We start from the raw sequence: 20,925 nt of genomic DNA, 5'->3' as shown, positions 1-20,925 counted from the left end.
AAGTTTGTGTAAGCTCAATACTAAAAGTACTTAGAAAAGATTACTCGGATTTGTTTTAGAATTACCTTCTTTACAATGGAATAAATATCACTTGATGTATTATTTATACAAATTGTCATTTCATTTAACTTAGCCTCACTTAAAAGGTATTCTTGAATAGTGTGTATCTCATTTATATTATGAGAATATTTTGATTGCAGAATTCCTCTACTTCTCTCCTGAAGACGTTTTAAATGTTCTTCCTTATCCTCTATATATACAAGAAAAGTTACAAGATTTGATCTAGCTGTATATGCTAAATTATGAATTTTTCTGATAAGATCAGGTGTTATATGTACTCCTTCAACAATAATACTCCGATGCTTCTGTATAGTTGTTTTCACCATTTCATAAATATAATCTTCAATTAAACTAGATTGCATTAAGTATCCTAATATAACATCTTGGGATTTTCTACTATATTTACTAGTTGAAATTTCTATTTGTTCACTACTTTTATTTTGAGTATTAACATTTTTGTATACTTCATATGTGGAGCAGTGAAGAGTTGCATCATCCTTATAATCATCTGTGAACCTTAATATATGCCTAATTGTATCTGTTGATAAAATACATTCAGTATTCAAGTATGAAGCTAAAAATGAGCTAATAGTACTTTTCCCACTTCCCGATGTTCCAGCAACTAATATTATACAAGGTCTTATCTCATTTGGACAATATAAGTGGCATAAATATATAACTAAAATTCTAAAAGATACATCCATATTTATCGAAGAATCTCTAGTAGAAAATATCAAACTATATTTTCTTATAAAAAACCAAATAAATTCTGGAAGATATTCGGCATCATAGTATATTTGTGTTTCAGTAAAAACTTGAATATAACGATAATGACAAAATAGATCATCTAAAGCATTTATGCACTCTTCTAGATCATAATCGCATAATCCTACTAATCCAAATAATTTGCATACTGTCTCTCTTGGAATATATATAATCTTTAAATCATGATCTTCTAATGCAGGCTTATTTAGTATCTTATTTAGTACCCATTCTAGTTCAATACAGGGTGCAATATTCTTTTGGTACCATATATCATATAAATTTCTAGAATATATCCCTAAAATACACCAATCTCTGATATTTTTACACATTAAGAAATTACAAGCGTTTTAAATATTAGAATTTTTTTAGCGGCTAATGCAAATATTAATTTTGCGGTAGGGTTTTTGTTAATTTAATTGTAAATTGGACTACCTTTCTTTTGAAATATATCAAGCTATAGAGACTTAAAAAAAACCTTCTAGGCATGCAAAAATATAGTGAAATTATGTGGTGTTTTTAAATAATTTTATAACGATATGGGGACTTATTAATTTGGTCCTCGTATCCCCATTGAAAATTATGTAGTCTGTTACGATATGCAATAACATATTACCAGTTAGGCATTTATTGGGTTACTTAAGAATTCAGACATAATAACTGTTGGTACTTTGTTGTCATGATGAAACTTTTGCTATATTATATTCTGGTTTTACTTGGATTAATTCTGACTGTTAAGGCAGTTCCAAGTACAAATATCCGAATTCCTTCAAATACTACTGATTCCAATTCAACAACTATAAGTAATCCAATAGTACCCACAGAAGATTCTTGTTCTCATGTAGTATTCCCAGCAGAGACATTTAAGGAACAAGATGATGATAACGCTGTATATTTGAAACCATTAGCTTTACCTGAATCTGGATTTACCAAGGCAGGATTGGGAAAATATACATCTGTATTTGGAATTAGAATATTAGCTGATAAAGATGTTCCCGATGATAAAGTTACCTATTTGGCTGAGTTATTAGCAAGTGTTTTAGATAATGATCAAGATGGACTTGTTGATGCAACTCAGAATACAATTTTGGAAACCATTAGAAATGCAAATGCCATGATGGTTGTTGTGTCAGGTGGAGAGGATAGAATTGATAAACTTCTAGACCCATCTAAAGGTTTACCTGAAGAATATTCATGTGTAATGTTTTTACTTGTTGAACAAGCTAAAAATATTATTCGTAATGGGCCTCATCAAAAAAATTGTCCTGAAGACCTAGAGAAACCTATAGATCGAGCTCTTGGATTTATAGCAGATTTTATTTCACAAGCAGCTTATCCTGTAACATTTTCACTTAATGAAGAAAGCTCCATGAGAATGGAAAAGATGTACAATGCAGCACTAAAAAACGGTTGGTTTATCCCAAGAAATATCCCAGTTGTAAATAATGATGCTTGTGATGAAGATTGTAGAAGGCTTTCTTTCCAATCTTGGTTAGCTACATCTATATTAGATCAAGATAAATGTTCCTGTATAAAAGCTAACATATTCAAGTTATGCTCCTCAGAAGAAATTCGACGAGTAGCTCCAGATGACTTTGTCTACTTTGCTGGTGCTTTGAAAAAACCTGCACCTTATTCCTCCAATGCAATAATTCAATAAATCATGGAGATAGCTAGGATGGAAAAGAGTAAATTTAAAGTAAATGAAGACAGAAAGAATAATAAAATAAGCAAGATGTTCATACAAGAAGAAATATTATATTGAGAAAATAAATTCTAGAGTTTCTTGGGATAGTTCTGATCTATTAACATATATAAACTTTGCATATACTATTATTAAGAAAGTAGAATTTAAAGATGAGGCTTTATATATTGAATACGAGTGGGATACTTTAAAATACTTTTAATAAGGATAATAGCTAAATAGTTGAATAGGTTTTATTCAAACTCTAGAGATATTGACTTAAGTATTTCTATACTATTAGTCTATTATTTAACAATTAAATAGTATTTAAAATAAATTAAATTTGAAGTTTTCAAAGAGATTATTTAAAACCAATTATATATATTGAACAAGTTCTAATACAAATAATGAATTTACGAAGAATCTCAAATAGTAAGTGAACATGTTTGGAATCCTTTAACTACTAACTGAACTTATTGGTATCTAATGAGCATTACTCTATTTCGTATAATGTAAATCTATTTATATATTAGTCTAGAAGCAAAGGAAACTTTATTAAATATACAACTATATGAATTACCCAAAAATATCTTGAAAAAAAAAAAAAAAGAATAACAATTTATTTCAGCTTATTGGATAGTAACTATATATCTAACTAATAAATAGTAAATTCTAGCGGAACTACTATTTTTAACATTAATTTATCACTAATTCCTAGTAACTGAATGAAGTAGAAAGGATTCTAAATAATATATATACATAGATCTCAATATAGTGATGATGGGCAATTTTACAGAATTCTTTGTCTAGAATATATTCATAACCACAAAACAAAAAAGTTGAAGTTCCTCTAATAGTCAGGATTTATTATTGGTTGGAATTAAAATTGTTTAGATATATTTACAAAAGAATATTTCTAAATAATATCTTGACTATTAAAAAATGATTTATTAACACTATTATTATGTGATTGATCGTAAATTATTGTATTATTAAAAAATCTAAGTGCCTTCATATACTCGAATGTAATATTATACATAGCTTGATTAGGTTGTAAAAGCTCTAAATCTATAGATGCAGTGTTCTTATTACTTTTTTCTTCCTCAAGAAACCTCACATTTTCTGGAATCTGATAATTTGTAGACTGTACTAATACATGATTTTTAGAATCAACATATAATCTACAAATATCTTTTAAATTATCGGACAATAGTAAAGCTGATATCCTGGTATACCCATAAACTGTTGGACATAGCTTTGTATTCCAACATGAAACAAAATACTTTTTTAATAAGCTCAGAAGAATACCTTCAGGATAATCTCTTAATATTCTTTGTATTTGCTTTCTCAGAGTTATAATGTCAGCAGCTAATGATTTTCTATATGGACTTGTATTAATTGAACTATTATCTTCAGTATCTGTAGTAGTTATAGAAGATGAGGAATTTTTTCTATCATTAAAAACAAAGCTTTTATTAAGTATTCCTTTATCAAACTTTCCATTATCTTTCTCAATATCTAAGGCTAAAACAGCTGCTGCAATCTTCAAACATGTGCACCTTGGTTGTAAAACATTATTTTCATATTGAAGTATGCCCTTACTTATTGCTAACTGAACTAGATGACATATTTGACCTACAGATAAATCTTTCAATTCTGGAATATTTGCTTTGTGAATCTCAATAGCTACTCCATAACGCCCACCTTTGAATTGATATCTCATTAAAATTGGAGTTACCTGATTATTCTTATAATTAAGATAGTCGTAACTAAATCCTGAATTATTATTTAGTTGATATTTATCACTTTCAATATGAGATGAATTAGAAAAATGGGGATTAAAATTTCCAATTCTTATTAGATTGTGTATATACTGCATAAAAGCCTTCCAAATACTAGGTGAATAAGGATCTTCAGGATTCTTAGGATCAATCCAATGGGATTCCTCAACTTTATTATTAGTGAAATATACTTCACCACTCTCAGAAACGAAAAATTCATCCTTATGAATATATAACTCATTAAGTAATTCTTTTGTACCAAATTTCATATTTCTAAAACTTTCAGTACTTCTCTCTTGTATACGTCTTAATAGTTCTTGTATATGAGGACGAGTTTGATCAATATATAGAGAATTTAGTGCATCTCTTATTTGCTGTAAAGTCCCATTTAATTTAGAATTATTAAAAAAAGATTGCATTTCCTGTTTATTGTTATAGATCTTATTAAAGCATTTAACATTAATATTACCTAATTTTTCAGAAAGTACTCTGTTGACATTTGCATTATCTGAATCAAAATATTCCTTATTTATTGGTGTTTTGTTCAATTTTGTATATTTTAATATTTCTAATTCCTTATCTATATTATTATCATCAAGCCCATATTCATTATTATATAATAATAATCTATTAGATATTTGATTCAAATATTGAAAATCCATCTCCTTATCATATAAAAGTGAAAAATATTTTAAATCCCTAAATCTCAACTTTATTTCTTTATTATACCTTTCTAGTTAAGCCATTTCCAGACAATAATCTTGATGGAACACTGTAATTAACAAAAATTACATAACGAATTTAATTTTTATACTTTTTTGTTCTTTAAAATAATAATAATAATAATAATTAAAGAGAGACGTAGTATTAGTGAAATCTGCATGCAATTCTCAGTTGGGGCATGATAACACATTGGCGCTAAATTCAGATAAACGCACAAAATACAAAACTTTTGGTATTCCTCCTCTTTATACCTTTAAATTGTCATCACATTAAAAATTAGATAGGTGCAATACTACATTATATACTTTAGAAATTAATACAAATGTATATATTAGTTTATTATTGGGAAAGGATATTATTTTAATATAATAATAGTTAATAAGATTACTAGTACTTAATCTTATTCACTAATAAGAAACTTCTAATTTATTAGAAGTCAAATATAAATTTCTACTATAGTTCTTAATACTATACTGTTGTCTCTTATTTGATAAATACATTGAATACGATAATAACATGCCCAATATTGCAACACAAGCAAGAAGAGCTGTTTCTATAAAAGCTTGTAAAAAATAATTTACTTCCTTGCATATAATACCTGAACTATCAATAAAGTTCTCTTGTTTGAAATTTGTTTGATAATTAATACTTAATAAATTCAATTCCAAAATTATTTCCAGGGATACCTGAGAAGATGACTTACTTTTATCTGTTAATAAATTTTTTTCCTTGTCTCTATTGTGTAAGTATTCAATTAAATAATCTAATCCCTGATTTATTTGATCCAGAGGTATAGTACAAGTCTTATTAAATGTGTAAATAAATTTTTCACTAATTCCATCAATATATATAATATATAAAAGACCTGCTAAAATATTAGATCTAAGTACAGAATTTGTATTTGATGCATGTATAAAAAAATATCCAGGTCTCCATCTTCCCTCACCAATATAGTTAGAATTATCGAACCAAACAGAATTCAAAATATGTGAACTTGTGGCAACACAAGTATCTCCAAATTTGGAAGAAAAGGCTATAGGAGATCCATTATTAAAGTAAATAAATATTTGTTTATTAATTTCATCTTTGCTCATTAAATGAATATCAATAGTTTTTGATGGACTACTAAGAGAGTGACCAAAATATTCAAATATAGCATCATTAATTGTAGATTGCTCTGGCCATTTATGACCCCATAAAATATAATTATCTGTGATTTTTGGATCTGTATATATAGAATGAAAAAGGACTTTCATCGCAGAAGGTGATCTATAAATAATATAAAAGCCTGAATTTACTAGAGAATGTCTCTCTTCCCATGATTGATCCTTACCTAATAAGTATACTAAACGATGTTTTTTTGAGTAATCTTTATATTCCAAATCAACTAAATTACTTGTCTTGTTTGTAATAAAGCTAGATATGTTATAAGCTTCATAATTATATAATAATCTTTCAATAGATACAAATCTATTAGTTATAATTATATCTGAATCAAACCAAACTGTGTAATCACACACCCCAATATTTGTATTTCTTGGGGTGTATTGAATAATTCCATTATATTTAATACTGGAAACCCTAGAACTTGGAATATCACGATATAAGAAGTCATGATTTAAATCCCATTCTAATTTTGATTTATCAATATTATTAAATATAGAGTCAAATATATTTTCATAATCCCAATATCTAAATATTTGGTTATCAAACATTTTAGATGAATTACTTTCCCTTCTAAACATTTTTTTAAAATTATGTAAATCCCCAAATAAAGTTTTTATAGTAGCAAAAAATTTTAAATAAAATCTAGGAATGTCCAAACCTACATTCAAATCTAGTGAAGCTTTTGAAAAAAAGTTATCATCAAACATCATATATCCGTATCCTTGATATCTAGCATATTCTGCTATAGTTGCACGAGATAAACTAGAACGAGATATCTCTCTTGGATTTCCATGCCCTTGAATAATACAAATCCTACGATAATTCATCTCATATCTATATCTTATTATTTTCTTTCTATAACCTGGAGATAATAAAATAGCTCTATTTATTTTCATCAACATGCCAGATTCTCCATTAGTTTCATTAATATCTTGTCTTAAATATTTCATATTTACCAGTACTTCATTATAAGTATTATTTCTCATTATATCATCAAGATTTAAAAGATAAACTTTATTCCAATAAAGGATATCTAAATAGTCATATGACAAAATAGTCCACCATAGTTCTGTATTAGCTGAACTATCTTTACTAAACAAGCTATAAACAGATGAAAAGTTTTTATCATTTAAATTATTATTCAGTTGAAAACTAAAATTATCTTCTTGATTCTCAATATCCAAACTTACATCATTGGAAAATATTGAATTATTCAATATATCTATTTTACTAGTAAACTGTTTAATTCTTATACCAATTACTTTTGAAAATTCCCTTAAAATCTTTAATATAAAATTTACTGAGTCATTATTTGTTATAAGTACATTTATAACTTTTACATCAATTGGGGCCATACTTAAATTACGCCTTAATATATTATTAGTATATGTATGTGATAATATAAAACTAGTTTTATATACCCTTGAGTTGTTGGTATTACTATATTGAACTTTGTTTTCTAAATTCATAATCTGTTCAATATATCTACTTAATTCTTCGTACAATGATGTTAATACTATACCATCATAGACCAATCCTATATTTCTTATATTATCAAAAGAATCTTGAGAAAATTCAGATATTTTATTCTTAAAATTATTTTGAATATATTTTATTAATATATTTAATCCATAATATAGTCTCCTAAACTTGATAATATTTAAAACCGAAATTCTATCTAAATCTGGAATCAAGCTAATATTTGCTATTTCTAAGCCATATGAGCTATCTAAAACTTCAACAGTACAGCCACACAAATTATTTCCAGAAACACAATTCATCTTCACTTGTGAAATTTGACTGTCTAATAGGAATAAGTGACATGATATTATATTAGATGATCTGGTATTTAAAACTCTACTATTTATTAAATTTTGCTCAAAATATATAGAACTGTTCTGACTTCTCTCATCTAGAGTTTCCAAATAGCGTATTAGACGAATATCTTTGCTTATATAATTTGTTTTAAAATTTACGTAATAATAATGTTTATTAAATTCAGTTACAATTGATGGGAAACCATGGAATAATATTAGAATGAGAGATATAATAGTTAAAAATAAAGAAGATTGGTACATAAATATTTTAGTGAATTTTGGTATAGTCCTATATTTCCAATTCATTGATTATTGTCGGTATTCATCAATTATATAGTTAAGTAATAAGAGTTTGAGTCTCCAGAGTAATTAGAGAATTAATCCAGCATAAAATACCAACCTGCAATTAACCCTTAATTCCAATAAATTACTTAACTTGTTTAAAAAAACTTCTTTCCCTTTTCTAACCAATAAATTTATAAAACACGAGATCACGGAATACATCATTTAGCGGGTATACAATGCTTTGGGTACCCCCACTTATATCTTTTAATTGGTATATGTAATGACTTATGACGAAAATTAATAATAAAAATTGAAGATAAACAAATTTAAATATTTTATAACTAAATTAACTATACAAAGCTAAATTTGTAGAAATTATTCAGTTAGAACAGGAAATTTGAAATATACATAGAAAATTAAGAATCTTAAAATATTGGCTTAGTAATCCATATTTAACAAATACTTAATTATCTTTGCTGATGTAGATTGAAGATGTATCTCAGAAATATTAGTCTCTAAAGATTTTTTGTTACACTCAATTAAAACCTGTTCTATAGAATCTTTTATTATAAAACGCCAAATATGCGGTGTTTTTACTTGTCCCATACGAACAATTCTTCCAATTGCCTGTAACTCATCAGCTTCATGTAATAATGGATCTACAAATATTATGTGATTAGCTACAGACATCGTAACACCTTTTCCAACATTTAAAGTATTGCAAATTAATACTCTATTATTAGGAAATTTTATAAAATCACGAAGTATATGATAATCATTTTTGCCTCCATTGTATTTCTTGAATGAAACATTATTTATAGATAATGCAGCACATAAAAGATCTAAAGCCTCCATAAAATCTGAAAAAAGAATAATTTTATCATCTTCATTTATCCTGATAAAACCATCACAATATTCACCTTTAAGTATCCACTTTACATGTTTTACAATAGCTTCAATTTTTGTTCCAAATGTACCTATTAATTTTATGGAATGAATTTGATGAAAATTATCAAAATTAGTGTCTATATAACTATATGAATCTTGTTGTAGTGTGTTTGAAGGATTTGATAATTGGGTATCATCTGGAATAATTAGTACTACATTTACATCTGAAAATTTTGTTCTACATGTTGGGCACTTTCTTTTAACCTTGGTGTTTTTTTTAATAATTTTGTAGCAATCTATACAAAGAGGATGAGCACAAGGAAGTAAAACTTGAGATTGGAACTCAATATTACCTAAACATATTGGGCATATATCAAATTCTATAGAGTTGGAATTCATTGATAAGATAATGTCTTTACTTTCCAAATTTTTAGCTTGATAATCATTTAATTTAGTTTCATTTTCTGAAGAATCTTGTATATGATCACTTTTATTATTATTATTATTATTATTTAGTTTACATATATGTTCCTCTGATAAATTTTCATTTTGATTGGAATATCTAGATTGTTTTTGTCTTAGTGCCAACAGAAATCTTTGTTGAGATTTTAATAATCTTCTGAAATTAATAATTAGATTTCTCTCACTTTCAAATTTCTTTTTAAGTAAGGGAATTTCACTAGGATGAATAATATTGATATGATTTGAATATTCGGATTTGGTATCTAAAATTTTAATTCGTTGTTTACAATCAAACAATTCCAGATAAGAGTTTACAAGCTGTCTTTGAGATGATGTATAGGCTTTTGTATTAGTTAATTCAAGTCTTAAGGTTTCCAAATATCTAATATGAGAATTACATAATTCTTGTATCTTTAGAATCTCATTCATCCTAAAATATCGCTTTAATTCTTTTTGCAGTATTTTAAGCACATATATAGTCTCTGAATCCCGTAAATATGTTGTATCTGAAATCAGATTTGTAACAAAAAATCCACTTTCATTAATTATTTCATGGTCTATAGTATGACTAGTACTACGTGATTCTGCCTTTCGCTTTATAGTATATATACAATTTTCATAAACTTCAAAATATCTTTGTAAGGCACAAAATGGGCATATAATATTTTTATTCGAAATATCATTTATTTCTTTATAAAGACCCTCCTTTTTAAAATCACTCAATGTATTTTCATCAATATTTTTTCTGAAACAAATAATGCAAGATGATACTTTTGCTAATAAGTCATCAGATGGCTTACATTCATCAAATTCCAAATATTTAATGGCATTATGTAAATTTTCACGAGAATCTTCTAAAGTTTGAATCCTTGAGGTAAGTAAAGTAATCAACCCATTAATAGAACGGAAGAAAGGTAGTTGATATTTTGTATCAGAATCTTTCGAACTTCTATACTCATAAATACAATCTCTAACTCTATATAATAAATTTTCTTCATCTTCTCTACTTTTTAGGCTATTAAATATGCACCACCAATTCTCTATAGAATTTCCATTCTTAAAACTATTTGATTTCTCAATGGATTTGTAGAAAACTTCACGTTTTTCTAAATAATCTTCATTAAATCTATTTATATAGCGTTTTTCAAGTTGATTACATTCATCCAAAAGTTTTTTAGAGTCAAGTATATTACCTTGAATTTTAATTTCTGTCTCTGAATTTACTACTCTAGTTAGTGTTTCATGAAGGTTCCATAAAGTATGTATTTGTTGGGGAATGTCTACCCTATCATCATTTCTAATATTTAATACCTGAACATAATAATTTAATGCTTCATCTAAATTATTTTCTATAATGCATATTCCTGCCAAACCTAGAGTGTTCATTACATATTTACGAACTGAATCCTCAATTTCTATTCTACATTTATTTAGAAGACGATCTAAAACCTGTTCCATAGTCATAATATTTATTCCATTTGAAAAAGATGAATTTAATGTATTCCCTTCAATATGGATATCCTTGAAGTGTTTTTTATATTTTATTTTGTGATTTGTATTCCGTAATCCCATTGATCCTAATTGTGGGTGTATACAAGCCAATCGTAACATTAAAATAATAATATCTACTTCCTTAGAATTTTTGTTAAATAAATAATCACAAACTTTAGTTTCATTTGTTTTACTTAAAATAGTTTCAACGACTTTACGTGCTGCTTCATATTGTTTTAAATAAAAGAATTTTTCAATACAGGATAAAGCAAGAATTGTATTACCATAAAAGGGTTTTGGAATACTCAAATCAGTTTCTACATTTTTCATTAGTCTCCTAAGAAATAATGGACCAATAAGTTTATCTAATAACTCTAGAACTTGAATAATAACACCTTTTTTGGGAAATATACCAAGCTCATTAATATTAGGATTATTTTCAATTTCTTCCGTATTTAGGTTCTTAGAAGTAATTGAGTAATACTTCTTTTCTGTGCAATTTATATTAATATTAGCTTCTAAATCCTCATTTTTAGTTTCTAATATTTGATCACATATTTTAGGAAAATTATCATTATTTGTGTGTACTTCATCCCATGCTAAATTTAAATAATCAAGAAATTTTTTAAACATTGACTCTCCTACAAATGGTAGACCTACTGAAGATAAGGTTGTCAACAAACCTGATAAGTCATTACTTATTGATCTTACAATAGGAGTTCCAGTAACACACCATTTATGGATACAGTAAAGTCTACTTGTCATCTTAGAAGCAAGAGAGTATCCCTCTGCCATTTGAGCTTCATCTAAAACAATACGCCACCACTCTATATTTGTCAAGAGTGATGGAAATATTGGATATGCTTTTTTATGACGTAAAGACTTTCTATTATTAAATTGTTCTTCATCAATAGCATGGTATATATCTTCACGCAAAGTTTCATAAGATACTAGCACTATATCAAAAGTTGCAAGGTCATAACGGGTTTTTATAAATTCCCAAGGTTTATTTTTCGATGAGTTATCTTGAATTATTTTTTTTCCTTCTATAGTAGAATTAAATAGTTCATTTTCTGAAGCTAATTTTTTAAGATACATTTGTATTGTTCTTACACCCTGATACTTTGCCACAGATAAACTTCCAGCATATGTATGTTTAAGAATTTCATCTTCCCATTGATCTATAATACTACCTGGAGCTATTATAAGAGTGGTCTTAGCTGATATACTCTTAGCCCTCAAGTTATCACATACAGGACACATAAATTTATCATTATTCAATAATTGATTTATAGGAGCAATGCCACTAGTGCAGCATATCTCGTGAACATAAGTATGACAAACATTACAAGCTTTAATTCTCAACGAATTATTTAAAGTACCACAGGGACACTCAACAATTAAATTACCTTCATTATTTAAAGATATTTCATTATCTAAGTTAAATATAGATATATCAAAGTTTTTTTGTCTATTCAAGATTACTTTAGAAGTAGTATTAGACAATTCAAATTTTGTGTATATATCTTTAGACTCAATTCGCCTATTTAATAATATTAATCCAATAATTTCTAAACTTTTCCCAAGACCCATTTCATCACAAATAAAACCTCCACGAACAATATAATTACCACCTCCTGGAGGTATATCTATACATATATCGCCAGTTATAATATTTCCAAATAATTTTTTTCTACTGCACAAAGGTTCATAAGCATCTGGGAGTTTCACTAGGTACCAATAAGGTTCATAATCAAATTTCATGCATATACCTTGTTCTACACATGCTGCAAAATAAATAGCATCTTTCTGATATGTACGAGGTTTAGTAACCAAATTTTCTGGTTGTTTCCAATCTCCCACAAATACTTTATTTATGATATCAACTTGGATTAACCTTGAATATATATCATTTGGCTCAAGTTTTATTGCTTTATCCATTTGTTTAGCAGTTAAGATTGGAATTTTGAATTTATCTGGATCTATCCATGCTAAAATTGTTTTCAGTGCCTTACGAGAACCAGAAATTCTCATAATATACTTATTATCTAAACAAAGTACGTGTAAAAATATCCTAATATTCACAAATATATAGGATGTATTAGTATTTGATAGAGGAGAGCTATTCATTTCAGTTATATCTCCAGAGCAGATTAACTCTTTACATAAACTATTTTCCCTAGATCGCTTTATACTCTCAATAGTAGCTGTAAAAGTTAATAAACCCGATTGTTGTAATAGTATTAAAGCTTTTCTCACTTGAATTGGAGGAGAATGAGGGTGTAAAGAAGAGTGTAGTATATTTCCATAAGCTATCACGTTTATCTTATCACAATTTACAGTTCTACAATTCTTAGATTCCAAAACAAAATTAGATAATGTAATGAAAGCTCTAGAACTACTCAAATTTGATTCTGCATATTCTACTTTTAATGATTTTTTGTTTATTCGAAAGTCATGTAATAAATCTTCTGTATCTTGGTCTTGTTTGTCCCATATAAGCCTTACTCTATTCCAAACCTTAATTAGACATAGTAAATCTTCAATATTAACCAATATATGCTTATGTATTATATATTCAACCTTTTTCTTAGAGTCTGTAATCTTATTTTCTGTATTATCAACTGTGTTTTCTATTTTATACTTTTTTGCAATAGCCTTCTTTCTAACCATTTATCCAATATATATGATTAGGAATTTTTAATGTACTTCAAAGCTATCTGGTAGTTTTAAGACTCTAAAATATTTCCATATCCTCTAATCCTTTACAAAATATGGTATAATACAAGCATACCATTGGTCAAACCACGTAAATCCCGCCTAATAGTAAAACGTGATTTTGTTATAACTTCTTAATCACTTAGTTTTGGGACGTTGTCCTAGATCTAAATTTTTTAAAAGTTATATAATACTGAGGTACAGCCATAAGTACTTAAAGATGAGCAAGAGATATGTTCAATTAAATGCTCATATAGGACAAGGTACATATGGTAAAATTGAAAAGGCAAGAGATACCTTAGATGATTCAATAGTAGCAATTAAGAAGGTCAAACTAACAGATATTGCAACTGACATAAAAAGTTCAAGACAAAAAATTGGGCAGTGTGGGATTCACTTCACAGTCCTACGTGAACTAAAAATAATGAATGAAATTCATCATCCTAATACAATGGAACTACGAGACGTGTTTGTACAAGGAGAGTTTATAAATGTGGTCATGGACTATATGGAGAGTGATTTAAGACGTGTATTTGAAGATCGTATACGCTTTTCAGAAGCTCAAATCAAGTGTATTTTGCGCCAAATTGTCCAGGGAGTAGCAGAACTACACAAATGGTATATTCTTCATAGAGATTTAGCACCTGCAAATATATTCATTAATTCCAAAGGTATTGCAAAAGTAGGTGATTTTGGTCTAGCTAGAAGCTTTGGTCAACCAAGGCGTGAATATACACCTGAAGTAGTTACTTTATGGTATAGAAGTCCAGAATTATTATTAGGAGCAACTAAATATAGTGATGCAGTTGATATGTGGAGTATAGGATGTATATTTGCTGAATTATTGTCAGGTGGAAAGCCTTTATTACCTGGAGAAGATGAATTAAGACAATTAGGGAGGATTTATGAGTTACTTGGAACACCATCAGATACAAATTGGCCTCAGTCAAGAAATCTTCCTTTATATTGTGAATTTACTCCTCGAATGCCCCAACAACTTAAAGATATCTTCCCAAATGCTTCAGATTCAGCTATTGACTTGTTAAGATCACTACTGAAATTGAACCCATTGGAAAGGATAAGTGCAAAAGATACTTTAAATCATGAATACTTTAATAATTTTCCTTTACCTTGTGATCCTTCCGAATTACCTCTTATGTACTTGCGCGAATCTTAAATAATTAGTTTAAATTTCAAATATAATAAATACTATTTCTTTCTATATAAGTATTTTTGTATATAATCTTCAAAAATCATTTGAAATATTTGCAATCATAGCCTTTGTTTTGCGATATTCTCTGCTTTTCTTTGATCCATAATTGCCTTTAGAGCTATGATGCTTTTTATTATGATTAATGGTTGCGCTCCTAATCTTTGCTTTATCCGTCCTTTTCTTTTGTGGTAACCAATATTGCATAATTTTGGTATTCACATCATTTTTAGTTATCTGATTATCTATTTCACCCTCATCTGTATGTGTTTCAATATCACTTTCTTGAGAATTAGATTCTGGATCACTTTGGTTAAAATCTTCAGACTTTATCTCATATTTCCTATATTCCTTTATATTTAAATTGTCATCTATTTCATTTTCAGATAGATTTGATGAAGGACTATTAATACTTACATTATCTTCTATAAAAATTTTATTAGTAAAATCTTGGTACTGCATAACTTCATTGAAAGTTGGAGCATCTATAACTTCAATACCGAATTTCTTTCGGAATAAATCCTTAATACATCTAATATCTCTATTAAAGTACATATCAGCGTTAATATGAGTCGTATTTACTATTTGAGGAAAGTCAATTAATGTAATATTTTCATCTTCATCAATTAATAGATTGAATTCATTAAAGTCGCAATGAATAAGACCACAATCTGCTAGTCGCACAATCATTTTGATAAGACGCTCCAAAACTTCATGAGGACTCTTAAGCTCTCTAACTGTACTAAGTGGTACTCCATTAATAAATTCCATTACAACAGCATGTCTATTGCAGTCTATAGGTTCGGGAACAGATATATCCCCTTCATCAAAACCATTTTCATATAAAGCACGCATGCAACTATATTCTTTTAAAGCTGCTAATCTAGAAAGATATAACCAGGAGGATGCACTTCTATTTCTTAAATAATCTCTAGTATTCTTCACATTTCGAAAAGATATTCTACCTAGTCTATGCAATTTCAAGCAAAGTAATCTTCCTTCCTCATTACTAGCAATATGAATATCACTTTCTTTACCTACACCTATTCTACGACCAACTGAAGATAAAATCCCTCGTTTAGATAAAGCTCTTAATGCCAGAAAATCATAACCTAAGTATGTCAATTTATAACCTTCGTATATTTTGCTATCCCGTGATACCAGCTTATTTCTAAGTAAATTCTGAAGAAGTCCATACGATCCTGTATGTCGCAAATTACCTATAGATTCAATAAGTTGAACTGGTACCAATTCATGATTCTTCATACCCATTTCTACAGCTGTTAATATTCTCCACTCATCCTTATTTATAAAACGTAAATTAGTAACGTCTAATTTCATAGACCAAAGATTATCTTAATTATAAGCTTAGTTTTTTCTTAGAATGTACTAAAATTATCTCCTATTTATTTTATACAGAAATAGTCCAAATAACATAATAATGAAGTCAGATTTGACAATTCCCTTTTTAAAAATAACAATCCGGCACCTATACAACGGTATACAACATTTAAGCGGTATATAGACGCTTAAAAAAATTCTTACTTTACTTGATCTAGGCAATAGGCTATTATTCTCCGCATAGTCTAGGCAAGTTTAACTTTACCTACCTTCGCTGAACACACTTTTAAATCTGCAATTTTACACTTTTTTGCAGAATTAGTTCTAAATATGTATTTGTAGTGGAATTTATATATATGAAGTTCCGCAATAATAATGGTGATATGAAAAAAGGTATTGGAATATTTGATGATACTGAGCTTGAAACAGAGTCTGAAACATGTAGAGCTAATAAAAAGGGAAAATTAAACTCAGGAAATTCATCAAAAAATCTTCGATACTCAGTATACACTGCAAATCAAAAAATGAGTCAAGGAACAAACTTGATGACTCGTACATTATGGACTATAATATTATTATCAACGTTCTTCGTAATTTTGGCAGCAGGACATACATATAGCTCAATACTGGTACTTATTCTAACTTCTGCAGTTTATCAGGAAGTTATATCACTCAAACGGAGTAATGAAGAAGATAAACATTTACCACTATTTTACACTCTTAGATGGTATTGGTTTGGAGTAACTTTATTTGCCACAGGAAAATTATGGTGGATACCATTAATTGTAATTTATAGAGATTCCTGTACTTTATTTAATATTGTACTATCTTATCATTCTATAATAAGTTATAGTGCTGCTCTTTTAGGCTTAATAGCCTTTATTTTATCTCTTAGAAGATATACTTTGAAGTATCAATTTTCTCAGTTTGGTATCATGATTCTCACTTTATTGTTAGTTGTAACTCAATCAGTATTTATGATTGCTAATATATATCGTGGATTAATGTGGTTTATATTACCTACTATTTTAGTTATCTGTAATGATATATCAGCTTATATATGTGGAAAATTATTCGGTAAAACCCCACTATTTAAATTATCACCCAGAAAAACTATGGAAGGATTTATTGGGGCCTCAATTATAACAATTCTAATTGCTATTTTCTTGGGGAACTTTCTTTCTAAATATCAAATTTTTATTTGTCCTCAAAATAATCTTTTAGAAGCTCCATTCTCAATGTGGAGTAATCTTACTTGTGAACCCAATTTAGTATATATATCCCAACCCTATGAAGTACCTTTGTCACTACAACCTATAACTGGTAAGTCCATAATATATATCTCTAAAGCACAAGTGCATGCTATCTTCATTGGAATATTTACAGCCTTTGTGGCACCTTTCGGTGGTTTTTTTGCTTCTGGGTTCAAAAGGGCTCTACATATTAAAGATTTTGGTACAACTATACCTGGACATGGTGGAATTACAGATAGATTTGATTGTCAAGTACTAGCTGGAGTGTTTACCTTTTTATACATTCGAGCATTTTTGTTCAAAAATCCTAAGTCATTCTCTTTAGATTTTATTATCAGTGCAGCAAAACTATTATCTAAACCTGATATTATACGTTTAATCAGTATACTGGAAGCTCATATAAATTCTTTTAATTCTACTTATTCAGTTTAATCTACATCTTTTTCTATTTCTTCTTTTCTTTAATGCATTGAATTGATTAATACCATTCCCCACCTATTGCTCTATAAGAGAAATAAGGAGATCTCAACTAAGTGTTTATTCTAATAAACAATTGTTCAAAACACTTACTCCAAAAGATACAATCCAAATTTTAAATATTTAAGCAGGAGTTAATTAGATCTAACAGTATAGTATTTAATAAGATCTAAATATCTTTAATTGTCCTCTCGCCTGAAATATATTGTGCACCTACTGTTCTTTGTATACACCCCGAATGTACTTGTTTTTTATTCACAATTATTTATCACTTAAATTGTAAGAGGATTTTAAAGGAAGTGAGACTTTATGTTTTGAATATATCTCATATTTCATGGTTACAATTAAACATCTACTAATCTTATATTTTTATCTTTAAATATTGCAATATCCTCCCACCAATCTCAATTTCCACTATTTTACTTAACCAAATACTCATAGATGATACTAGTATGAACTATTGGAGAAACAAGGTTCAGTCTTTTCTTCATATTATGTTTGTTGTCACCTTTTGTAGGATTATTTCATTATTTATCTGAGCGTCTTCAGACAGTATGATTTGTTGTGACTTCTCTAAATGTACCCATATTCAAGGTTGGGTTCAGAAAGTATCTCCATGTGAATTTAGAAATTTATTAGATGAAAAGAGAGATTTTCTAGGGGAAGTGTCAAATTGGTTCTTTAATTTGTCTCAATATTTAAGTTGTATTTTAAGGAATAATAGAAAAAATTATACATGGTTTATTAGTAAAGTAAATGTAGATGAAGCTGGATTACGTTACTTTACAAATGGTTTGAAGAAATATATATATTCAGAGGAAACTAACTCATTTTTTCCTCAAAAACAATCTAAAGAAACTAAAGTAGAGGATATATTGGATATCATGAAAAACGGAGGTTTGGATAACTCTAAAATATTATACACAAGAGCACTTTATGGAACAAATAACTTCCCTTTGAAATTAGATTCCTTTATTACATCAATTAAGCGTAATATTTTTAATATGATAGTATTACTTCAATATATGATGATTTTAGCCTCATTTTTTATAGGATGTACTTCATTTTCTTTATTTTGGAGTATTTTGATTATTTATAGTATTACTCAAACAATTATTGATGAGAGGAGAAACCAAGGAAAGCTTCAAAAAATGATAAATAATATACAATCCCTAAATGTTTATGTTAAACGAGAGAATAAGAAAGTCTCTATAGACTCTCAAGATATTGTACCTATGGATATGATATTATTATCCGAAGGAGATAATATTCAATGTGATTTAGTACTTGTTAAAGGTTATTTATTAGTTGATGAATCTAGTTTAACTGGGGAGAGCATCCCAGTTTTTAAGAAGTCAATTACAATTAATCTAAGTTCAAATAACATAAATACAAAAATAGAATTTTGTAATCCAATATATCGAGATTCTATTTTACTTGCAGGGACTAAAGTTATCAAATTTTATGATCAGGGTGAATTATTTAAACAAAAAGAGAATCCATATTTTGGATTATTGTTGGTGCTCTTTTTATGAATAATATCCTACTATTACTTTGATTAAAGTGAGATAAAGTTAAACTTAAGTAAAGAGTGTAGCTATTTAAATTAGTTTAAGGTCTATATAATAGGTTTTAGCTTCTCAAAATGAACTTGGGTCAAATTTATACTAAATAATTTGCAGATTAATGATATATTTTAAGATTCTGTTTTCTTAAGAGTAAAGTTTGATAGTTATATTCATCAAATAAACAAAATCTGATCCCTATGAAATGTTAATATAGGCTGTCTATTAGTGCTTCAACCTTCTATTTTACCTAATCTAAAAGATTATTCATATAGTAAATAACCTAAAAAAGCTTAACCCTATTTAGCTTTCTTAAATATTATTATTAGGATCCTTCATAGTTTCGGGGATATGGGATACTTATAGCTCAATCTGGTTTCCAGGGTATCTTTTTTTAATCTTCTTACCTTTGAATCAAAAGAATTGTAAATATTGAAGACTTCAGTACAACCAATCCTCTACAATAGTAACTTTAGAAATAAATCTAATTATTGAAAACTAGTTAAAGTTGTCATGTCTCTATGTGTTCAAAATATTTTGTTCAAGATCTCTAAGTCATTCTAATTAGGTTCTTTTATCAGAATCGAAAAACTACTATCTAAATATGACATTGTATATTTAATAAGTATATTAAAGATCTATATAGATTCTTTTGGATCTTACCCATCTAATTTAATTTTCATCTCTTTTTAAATCTCCTTATACAACAAATTAAATCATTTAACATCTGCTTGTATAAGACAAATTTTTTAGATGCCCTACCTGTCTTAGGTTGATTATTGTCTCGTCTCATAAATAAAATCCTAAATATACTTTGAAACGAGACTTTTCAAAATTCTAAAATATGTATGAAGTCACCCCAAATATATAAATTTGGTTCCAAATATCTTAAATATATTATTAGAAGACAAAATTTGTAATATATCTAAATTTATTTAAAGATAAACTTTAATACAACATTCCCGCCACTACCTTGTATGAATACAAAGAGACTCCACAACTGTTCATACCTAATAGAAGTCTGTCTTCGTTTATTATTTTAACGAATAATAGTCAAGTTCGAGTATTTAATTAGATATTAATAGAGTTCAGATATGATTGAATGCTTCTCTGAAATATATTGGGTTCCTTTTAAGTTTTCTTTATATATAGTTGCAGTTGTGGTTTGTTTCTTGTTTATTAGTTTCCTTTATCATCTAATATGCAGAAAACTTTTAAAAGAAAGTGGGAATTCATGTTTT

At 27.8% G+C, this 20,925-nt stretch overlaps 9 protein-coding genes across 9 annotated transcripts, besides 8 other annotated features; 4 read left to right on the top strand and 5 right to left on the bottom strand.

Annotated features, from left to right (window-relative positions):
- Positions 1-20: 20 nt before the first annotated feature.
- On the bottom strand, positions 21-1,154 carry CMU_006500 (uncharacterized protein; the record flags this gene model as incomplete). Its single annotated transcript, XM_002142040.1, has 1 exon — positions 21-1,154. The coding sequence occupies one exon, from the start codon at positions 1,152-1,154 to the stop codon at positions 21-23; it is 1,134 nt and encodes a 377-aa protein (XP_002142076.1).
- A 347-nt stretch (positions 1,155-1,501) lies between these two features.
- On the top strand, positions 1,502-2,482 carry CMU_006490 (uncharacterized protein; the record flags this gene model as incomplete). Its single annotated transcript, XM_002142039.1, has 1 exon — positions 1,502-2,482. The coding sequence occupies one exon, from the start codon at positions 1,502-1,504 to the stop codon at positions 2,480-2,482; it is 981 nt and encodes a 326-aa protein (XP_002142075.1).
- Positions 2,483-2,809: 327 nt separating this feature from the next.
- Positions 2,810-2,851: a sequence feature (AT_rich).
- A 571-nt stretch (positions 2,852-3,422) lies between these two features.
- CMU_006480 (uncharacterized protein) lies at positions 3,423-4,949 on the bottom strand (the record flags this gene model as incomplete). Its single annotated transcript, XM_002142038.1, has 1 exon — positions 3,423-4,949. One exon carries the CDS (start codon positions 4,947-4,949, stop codon positions 3,423-3,425), a length of 1,527 nt encoding a protein of 508 aa, XP_002142074.1.
- A 167-nt stretch (positions 4,950-5,116) lies between these two features.
- Positions 5,117-5,137: a microsatellite.
- A 225-nt stretch (positions 5,138-5,362) lies between these two features.
- Positions 5,363-5,392: a sequence feature (AT_rich).
- A 25-nt stretch (positions 5,393-5,417) lies between these two features.
- CMU_006470 (uncharacterized protein) lies at positions 5,418-8,300 on the bottom strand (the record flags this gene model as incomplete). The annotated part of the gene is made up of 1 exon (XM_002142037.1): positions 5,418-8,300. One exon carries the CDS (start codon positions 8,298-8,300, stop codon positions 5,418-5,420), a length of 2,883 nt encoding a protein of 960 aa, XP_002142073.1.
- Positions 6,057-6,091: a sequence feature (AT_rich).
- Positions 7,757-7,806: a sequence feature (AT_rich).
- Positions 8,301-8,572: 272 nt separating the features above from the next.
- Positions 8,573-8,629: a sequence feature (AT_rich).
- An 88-nt stretch (positions 8,630-8,717) lies between these two features.
- CMU_006460 (helicase) lies at positions 8,718-13,793 on the bottom strand (the record flags this gene model as incomplete). Its single annotated transcript, XM_002142036.1, has 1 exon — positions 8,718-13,793. The coding sequence occupies one exon, from the start codon at positions 13,791-13,793 to the stop codon at positions 8,718-8,720; it is 5,076 nt and encodes a 1,691-aa protein (XP_002142072.1).
- Positions 9,658-9,680: a microsatellite.
- A 265-nt stretch (positions 13,794-14,058) lies between the features above and the next one.
- On the top strand, positions 14,059-15,015 carry CMU_006450 (cell division protein kinase 10, putative; the record flags this gene model as incomplete). Its single annotated transcript, XM_002142035.1, has 1 exon — positions 14,059-15,015. The coding sequence occupies one exon, from the start codon at positions 14,059-14,061 to the stop codon at positions 15,013-15,015; it is 957 nt and encodes a 318-aa protein (XP_002142071.1).
- Positions 15,012-15,047: a sequence feature (AT_rich).
- Positions 15,048-15,084: 37 nt separating this feature from the next.
- On the bottom strand, positions 15,085-16,389 carry CMU_006440 (RIO1 family protein; the record flags this gene model as incomplete). The annotated part of the gene is made up of 1 exon (XM_002142034.1): positions 15,085-16,389. One exon carries the CDS (start codon positions 16,387-16,389, stop codon positions 15,085-15,087), a length of 1,305 nt encoding a protein of 434 aa, XP_002142070.1.
- A 356-nt stretch (positions 16,390-16,745) lies between these two features.
- Positions 16,746-18,074, top strand: CMU_006430 (phosphatidate cytidylyltransferase family protein; the record flags this gene model as incomplete). Its single annotated transcript, XM_002142033.1, has 1 exon — positions 16,746-18,074. One exon carries the CDS (start codon positions 16,746-16,748, stop codon positions 18,072-18,074), a length of 1,329 nt encoding a protein of 442 aa, XP_002142069.1.
- Positions 18,075-18,673: 599 nt separating this feature from the next.
- Positions 18,674-19,654, top strand: CMU_006420 (calcium-transporting ATPase, putative; the record flags this gene model as incomplete). The annotated part of the gene is made up of 1 exon (XM_002142032.1): positions 18,674-19,654. One exon carries the CDS (start codon positions 18,674-18,676, stop codon positions 19,652-19,654), a length of 981 nt encoding a protein of 326 aa, XP_002142068.1.
- Between the last annotated feature and the right edge of the window lie 1,271 nt (positions 19,655-20,925).

This window comes from Cryptosporidium muris, genomic scaffold (assembly GCF_000006515.1).
Source record: "Cryptosporidium muris RN66 scf_1106632354001 genomic scaffold, whole genome shotgun sequence".
Classification (NCBI taxonomy): Eukaryota; Apicomplexa; class Conoidasida; order Eucoccidiorida; family Cryptosporidiidae; genus Cryptosporidium; species Cryptosporidium muris.
The sequence above is the reverse complement of the archived record's forward strand: the minus strand, read 5'-3'. Positions and strand labels throughout refer to the sequence as shown.